This window comes from Gastrolobium bilobum, unplaced genomic scaffold (genome assembly GCF_033153095.1).
Source record: "Gastrolobium bilobum isolate Gb01-03AN ecotype WA unplaced genomic scaffold, APGP_CSIRO_Gbil_v1 utg63376, whole genome shotgun sequence".
In the NCBI taxonomy this organism is placed as follows: Eukaryota; Viridiplantae; Streptophyta; class Magnoliopsida; order Fabales; family Fabaceae; genus Gastrolobium; species Gastrolobium bilobum.
Window position 1 is genome coordinate 35 of NW_026896534.1, and position 7979 is coordinate 8013.

Below are 7979 nucleotides of genomic sequence, written 5' to 3' on the forward strand. Positions count from 1 at the left end.
TAAGGTGGAAGCAATTGAGAAGCTACCTCCCCCTACCACAGTAAAAGGGATCAGAAGCTTCTTGGGACATGCTGGGTTCTACAGACGTTTCATTAAAGACTTCTCCAAAATCGCCAAACCACTTTGTGAACTTCTGGAGCAAGACAGGAAGTTCAATTTTGATGAAAAATGTTTGACAGCCTTCCTGGAGCTCAAGTCGAGGCTGGTGTCCGCACCCATCATTCAAAGCCCAGATTGGAGTCTTCCTTTTGAACTAATGTGTGACGCCAGCGATTTCGGCTTGGGAGCAGTTCTTGGGCAGCGAAAAGACAAAGTCTTCAGAACTGTTTACTACGCTAGTAGAACTCTTACTCCGGCACAAGCCAACTACACAGTGACGGAGAAGGAGATGCTGGCAGTTGTATTTGCATGTGACAAGTTTCGTTCATATCTAATATGCTCCAAAGTCACAGTATTCACTGATCATTCAGCAATCAAGCAACTCTTTGCTAAGAAGGATGCCAAGCCAAGACTAATTAGATGGGTACTGTTGCTCCAAGAATTTGACCTTGAGATCAAGGACCGGAGAGGAAGTGATAACAAGGTGGCTGACCACCTATCTCGATTAGAGAGGGCAAGCCCACAAGAAGGAGATCATATCAAGGAGACATTCCCTGATGAGCAGCTTCTGATGATCTCTGAAAAACAAGCTCCTTGGTTTGCAGATATTGCAAACTACCTGGCTGCCGGAATAGAGCCATACCACTTGAATCACCAAGGGAGAAAGAGGTTCCATCATGAAGCTAAGCAGTATTTCTGGGACGACCCTTTGCTCTACAAAAGGTGTTCTGACCAATTACTTCGAAGGTGTATCCCTGAAGGAGAACAACAGAAAATACTGGAGCAATGCCACAACTCCCCTTATGGAGGACACTTTGCTGGAGCAAGAACAGCAGCTAAAGTGCTGCAGTCAGGTCTATACTGGCCCTCCTTGTTTAAAGATGCTAATGTTTTTGTTAAAAAATGTGACAGGTGCCAGAGAACAGGGAACATTACAAGAAAGCATGAAATGCCCCTTGTTCCAATAATGGAGGTTGAATTGTTCGATGTATGGGGCATTGATTTCATGGGGCCTTTCCCACCTTCCTTTGGAAACAAGTATATACTTGTTGCAGTTGACTATGTGTCGAAATGGGTAGAAGCTGTTGCTACCCCCACCAATGATGCCAGGATAGTGCTGAAGTTCATCAAGAAGAATATTTTCACTCGATTTGGAACCCCTAGAGCAATTATCAGCGACGGGGGTACACATTTCGTGAACAAACAATTCCAATTGCTCCTGAAGAAATATGGAGTGCAGCACAAAATTGCCACCCCTTACCACCCACAGACCAGCGGGCAGGTAGAGGTGTCCAACAGGGAGATAAAAAAAATCCTGGAAAAGGTCGTAAACCCAGATAGAAAAGATTGGTCCAACAAATTGGATGATTCCCTATGGGCGTATCGAACAGCTTATCGAACGCCCATTGGCTGCTCCCCCTATAAGTTGGTGTTTGGAAAAGCGTGTCACTTGCCTCTGGAACTTCAACACAAAGCATTCTGGGCCATCACATTGCTAAACATGGATTCCAGAATGGCTGGGGAAAAGAGGTTGCTCCAGTTGGTTGAACTGGAAGAATTCCGGAGCAAGGCATATGAAAACGCCAACCTCTACAAGGAGCAGATGAAAAAGTGGCACGATAAAAAGCTTATCAAGAGAGAGTTAGAAGTTGGAGACAAAGTGCTGCTGTATCGATCCAGATTGAAACTGTTTCCTGGAAAGTTGAAATCAAGATGGGAGGGACCTTATGCAATCACTGAAGCACTTCCCAATGGAGCATTTACCATTGCTCATGAAACATCTGGAGCAACGCTCAGGGTAAATGGACACAGACTCAAAAAGTATAATAGAGGGATCAAGGAGCATGAGAGACTGACTTCTCATCTCGATGACCCAGCTGAAGTCTGACCCAGCTGAAGTCTGACCCAAGGAGCAACAAGTCGAGCTAAGACTATAAACGAAGCGCTACTGGGAGACAACCCAGATTTATTTCTACGTCATTCTTTTTATTATTGTCTTTGTTTGAGAAAATTAATGTGCTAACCATTGCAGGAAGCTAGTTTTGGGGTTGCTCTTGAGCAACCTGATCCCAAAAGCAAGGAGCAACCAACACTTAGAATTTGATCCCTCAATGTTGAAACCAAGTTCTAATTGGGCTGATCCACTTGCCCCTTTTAACCCAAGGGCCTGCAATGGGCCGCATGCGAAAAAAGAGAGAGAGAGAAAACCGAGTGGCGGAAGCAACGGAAGGATAACAGCTCCACTCTGAAATTCTTTCCATATTGGACCTTGGACATATCAGTCACATCCCTCCAAAAGCCACGATCACCACCATACAGAGCGTTTTAACCACGATCACCACCCATAACCTTCTCCTTCGTTCCTTTATAAACAAACACAGAACTATTATTTCAGTCTCATAATCCTTTCTCCTTCAACCCACAAAAATCCAACCTTTACAACCTTACACCATGACACGTCCAAAGGCCATTATACCTGTTGCTTCTATCTCCAAGAAGAGGACCCGAACAGGGAAAAAGCTCAAGCCTGAGCAAACCACAGTCGACCGCACAGTCATACCAGAACGGGGCATAGTCCTCAGTAGCTCCAAACACGGAGATCTCGACCGATGGCTGACCGAGGATATAGCAGAACTGGATTGGGAACTCTTCGTTGAGCCTCCCTCAAGAGCTCGCACCGAGTTCGTGACTGCATTCTTGGAGGGGATGAAGAAAGAAGATCTCCCAAAACTCCTCATCAGAGGCGTGAAAGTAGACTTCTCCCCTGAAGAAATCAACGAAGCATACAACACTGCTTCAGTTCCTGCTGAACAAGATGAGTTCGATAGATACTGTGCTGGCCGAGGAGATGAGGCCATAACTGGAGAAGTGCTCCGAGAAATAGGCTCAGAAGGAGCAACCTGGGGAACCAAGGAATCCATCCCTAGGAAGCAACTCAAATTCGAAGCAAAGGTATGGATGCATTTTATTAACTCCCGTCTGATTCCCGTGAGCAATGACTCTAGAGTAAACTGGGAAAGAGCAGTGCTGGTCTTCTGCATCTTGACTAAGAAGAAGTTTGATGTTGGGAGGATTGTTTACAAACAACTGGTGGCAAATGCACCAAGAAACTCCCCCTTCTTTTTCCCTTGTCTGGTCACTGAAATGTGCAAGAGGTCTGGTCTAAAGGCCAATATCCCGATTTCGGATGAAATCATTCCAGAAAGGTCGGACATTGATCAGTCCACGATAAAAAGAATCAGAGACAATGAAGGATTGGAAAGTGAGGAGGAAGAAGAAAAAGAAGAGAAAGAAGAAAAAGAAGGAAAGGAGGAAGAAGAAGAAGCTGAAGTTTCGGGCAATGTGAAGGAAGAACCTCAGAAAACTCCAAGAAGGGAAAAACTTCCCTTTAAGAGAGCTCCTGCAAAGAGTGGACGAAGGCAGTTCCTAGTCGAGACAACTGACATGACTCAATGTCAAACTATGTTCGGTCTCGGAGCAGACCTTCTAGCCACTCAAGTGCAAGCCTTAGAAGACACAGTTGGAAGGGAGCTGCAATCTCTGAAAGAAGCCAGCTTGCTCATTAACAAAGAAAAGGTGGCCCTGCAGAATGAACTTGACCAGATAAAAAATGCTGGACCACTGCCTCTGAAAAGGAAGATTGAGGAAGGAGAAGGATCCTCAACCTTGCAAAACACGGTGAAAGACCTGGTGAAAGCAGTAGAGATGATGAACAAGAAAATGGAAGAAAGGGAGCAAGCCCACGAAAAAAACAGAAAAGACTGGAAGGAGGAGATCGGGCTCTTGAAAGATGAATTGATGAAGAACAAAGAGGAGGAAATTCAACTCCGATTGTACTACAGAGCTCGGGATCAAATCTTCAAATGTCTTCCCTCCAGAAGCAATAACAAATGCTCCGTTTAGTGGAGCAAGACAAGAAACTGGAGAGAATTAAGGGTCGCTACGGTGACCCCAGGTTCATTCGTTCCCTATCCTTTTTAACTTGTTTAAATATGTTGGAATGAATGCCTGAAAGTTTTGTGGTGGAATGTTACTGACTTTGCTCTTAGATAAATGACTTATGTGGTGTACCAGGGATTCGCCACCCTGTTTTACTTTTTTATAAAAATATTGTTTTTAATTTTTGCTAAGTTTACCGTCCTAAGTGTCCTGATCTACTCAATGATTCTTTTTGCCCAGGATTTTGCTCCTTGAGATGCCCTAAAGAGTTTACAGTTTCTAACAAAGCAACATAGGGCATCACTCTGATTTGGAGCAACACCATGCACAAAAAACAGCACTCCAAAAATCGGACACTCTGTTATTCAGTGGACTTATTGAGTTACCAAGGAAAGAACTTCAGGTTGTTTAAATAAATTACTCTGCCCCTGGTTTAAAAAAAAAAAAAAAGAAGGGTCAGCTCCTCTGCTCCAAAAATTTCGCTCAAAGAGCATGCTGTTGAAGGTCAGCCTTATGCAAAGACAAGGGTAATTGACTTCCAGTTAAAAGACCTGAAAAGAAAGAAATAGAGAAGGGAGCTAAGAAGTAACAGAAGAAATCAAGCCAAAAAGTTCAATCCGGAAGCAACTCTGTGGGAAACTGACTAAAAGAGTGGAAGAGGTCACACACACAATGAAGCTGGTGAAACTCACAAGTCAGATGAGTGCTCTAATGAAGCGATGAAAGGAGTTAAGTTAACTCTTCATCGATAATCTCAAGGAGCATTAGCCTGCCACAAGAAGACTGTTGGTTGTGAAGGATTACTCGGGACGAGTAATATCTAGTTTTGGTGTGTTGATGGTCCTCAAGAGTTGAGGCCCATTAAGTGTAAATTGTTCCACAAAACCCATGTTTTGGTTATAAATCACTCCCTTCAACCTTCTTCTTTCCATATAGAGCAACTATTTTGAATAGTGGACCAGAGCAATACCGAAAGTGGGAGTTAAGGTAGACCTGGAGCAAATTTAACATTATCTTTTTCACATATGACTATTGGGTTAGTTTGCTTTGTTCAGGACACCTAAGGCCCATCAGAAGGAACCACAAAATGAAGAGAGAAGAAGGAGTGTTGCGCAGAAAGAAAAAAAAAAGGCTGCTGTAGTACAACAACAGTCAAAGGAAGCAATGGGAAGCCGCCACGTCAGCCACAACAGAGAAGGTGGAGGTGCTACCTCTGCTACAGTACGAAAGCAAAGAAGCTGAGCAATCAAAAGCCGCCACGTCAGCTGCAGCAGAAGAAGTGGAGGTGCCTCCCTGAATCCGATACTCCCACTCACAAAGGGAGCCAAAAGCAAGGGGGACCACTTCCATTTAAGGCCAAGCTGGCAAAAAGCAAGGCTACCATTGGAGAGGATTTCTATTCGGAGCTGAGCTGGCAAGAAGCAAAGCTACCATTGGAGAGGATTTAAACAAAGCACGACCCTTGATGAAAGGAACAATGAAGATCAAATGAAGAACCCTATAAAAGGAACAAGCAATCCTCATAAAGGAAATCATCAGCGCCCATCCTAGGACTCGTCATCTCTTTGTTTTCTTTTTGTAAAAATGCTCACTAGGAGCTAACTTCCTCTAAGTAGGTGAGGGTTCCATAGAAGTAATCCCTTTTGTCTCAGGATAACTTTGTAAGGAACACATATTTTATAAATGAATTTTGAGTTGCTCTTTGGTTTAATTTATTGATTTTGTGAAACCCTTTGGGCTGGCAACCTCATCCCGGGACCACTCGGTTGATGAAACACTGACAAGGGCGTGTGGAGCATTCTCAAGATCCTGGGGTAGTTTAGCCTGAAGAAAGGAGGGAGAAACACTTGGAATGGGGAGCACTGCCATGTGAATCCATGCTCTTTTGAGAAGGCAGCATGGTTTCCTTGCATGTAACTCCAAGTACTATGGAGTAACGTGGAGAGTAAGGCCTTACCCTCTGCTTACCTATAGCAAAACAAGGGAATGAGCAAAATCCACTTGTAAAATATGCTACCAAGCAGGGTTAACCAAAGGGATGAAAACATGGAACCCGTAACACCTACTTGACTTTTTCTGAAATTAATCTTAACTCAAACTTCTATCACAACCTTTTTCTCACGATTACTGAACTGTGTTTTACCAGCTGATGCTCTTACTTTCATTTCGTTGACTGATCTTGAAGTTACTTAAATTGATGCCTTTTTATTCGATGACCGTGCTAAGTCATTCACTGCTCTCATCTGGTTCAGAATGGTTAACATTGTTTAACTAGCTGCCCAGAGATTGCTCTTTGTGAAGCTTAGCTGAGAATAGTACTTTCTTTTATTGCTCCATTTTACAAATTAAGTTTCCTTTAGCGCTTCTTACTTCACAACTGCTCCCTGAGGACGATAAATCTGGGCTACAGTACCCTATATTGCTTGACACGTACGCTTGCGTATAGTTGAAGAGGGTTGCTCTTAGTCAGAGTAGATTGCTCCTGTTGGCAATCCTGATTATTACTCTGCACTCTTGCTCTCTGAAAAGATATTCCCGAGCAGCTCTCGGTTTGACCAAGCAATGGTCAGCCACCAAAGTCACGTAGCAATAGAAAAATACCTAGGGTTTTGTGCAAAATGAGTATTTATAGCTCATTTAAGCTTTAATCGCACAGTATTAGCACTAATAGTTACGCTTAGCATTTTAACCCCAAACTTAGGATTCTGAACCTACTCATTTTTCTAGGATTTTTTATATTTTTATTTTATTTTTCGCAGCACCTTTCCGGTACGCGCTTTTACCAAGCCGGTATCAGTTCAGACACCAGTTCTCATTATTTTGACTTGAAACTTGGTTTACTAGTCCTACATATTATTCTAGGAATATTTCCACTCTTATTATAATTTTCCGGGATACTTCATCGGTACGCATTTATACCGTGGAGCCGAACCGGTATCTGCACTTTTCGTCAGAAAAGCGACTTTCAGCATTATTAATCACTTACTATAATTATTTAAGCCTTCTCATAATTATTAGAGTCAATTATGGAATTATTTTCTAATTTCACATTTATTTAATTAATTTCCTAAATTAACGGTGCAGGTTCTTACAGTAAACTAGTATATTTGCTAATTGTCTTTACACCTTTAAAATAGGTTGTGATTTTGTGAGGGCATATGATTGTGGTCCTTTGGATACTGTGAGTACATTGGAGTATATTGCTGATAAAGATAAATTTTTGGTTATTGATATTAATCCTTTGTTTGTTCCACCAGACTCCATGGAAGGATGGTTCTTTGATGTGGTATGTTATTACGTGGATATGATAATGATGCCCTTTTATATATGTATGCGATTGTGTTGACTCTACACAAGATGGAAGTCCCTGAGTGTGGTAGGTGCCCATACGCGGTATGAATTCCGGGAGTGTTTCACACAAGATGGTAGTCCCTGAGTGTGGAAGGTGTTCGCACACGGTGGGAAGATCTAAGTGTGGTGTTGGGTAGCTAGGTTGCAGACATGCATAATTCCTATATTATTCTTTGAACCGTCCGCACTTCGGATTATATTTAGGTTGGGTTAACTCTAAAAAAAAAGAGCATGGTCTCTCAAATACCTTTTAATATCTTTTACAGTTCAGTCTTTTCCAATTATTTTAAGTCTGCCACACTAATACTAGCAGTATGCTGGTATCAACATTCGTAGAGAAATAATACGGAGGATTTATCCCTCTATGTTGTTTTGATTCAGTATCTAACCATTCCAACAAGCCAAAAATGACATCTGTTGTTGCTCAAACCATATAAGAATAAATCATTCAAAAGGAATGAATTTCTCATAACATAGAAAAGAATAACAACCTTAGCAGCCAAGATTTGGTACATTTTCTGACGGCTGATGTTAAGCTCAACTACTACAATATGAAGCAAAGATCAAATTGGCAAGCAGACTGATTTGCA

The 7979-nt window shown here is 42.3% G+C and overlaps 1 protein-coding gene across 1 annotated transcript; it reads left to right on the forward strand.

Moving 5' to 3' along the window:
- Nucleotides 1–256: 256 nt before the first annotated feature.
- LOC133300313 (uncharacterized) lies at nucleotides 257–1987 on the forward strand. The gene is made up of 2 exons (XM_061499833.1): nucleotides 257–988; nucleotides 1802–1987. Exons 1-2 carry the CDS (start codon nucleotides 257–259, stop codon nucleotides 1985–1987), a joined length of 918 nt encoding a protein of 305 aa, XP_061355817.1.
- The last annotated feature ends 5992 nt before the right edge of the window (nucleotides 1988–7979 follow it).

Excerpts from the sequence above, each read along its gene's own strand:
- LOC133300313 (XM_061499833.1), top strand. The coding sequence starts at position 257 with ATGTGTGACGCCAGCGATTTCGGCTTGGGAGCAGTTCTTGGGCAGCGA. Across the intron at positions 989-1,801 it reads CCTTGTTTAAAGATGCTAAT|TTGAAATCAAGATGGGAGGG; the intron begins GTTTTTGTTAAA and ends TTTCCTGGAAAG.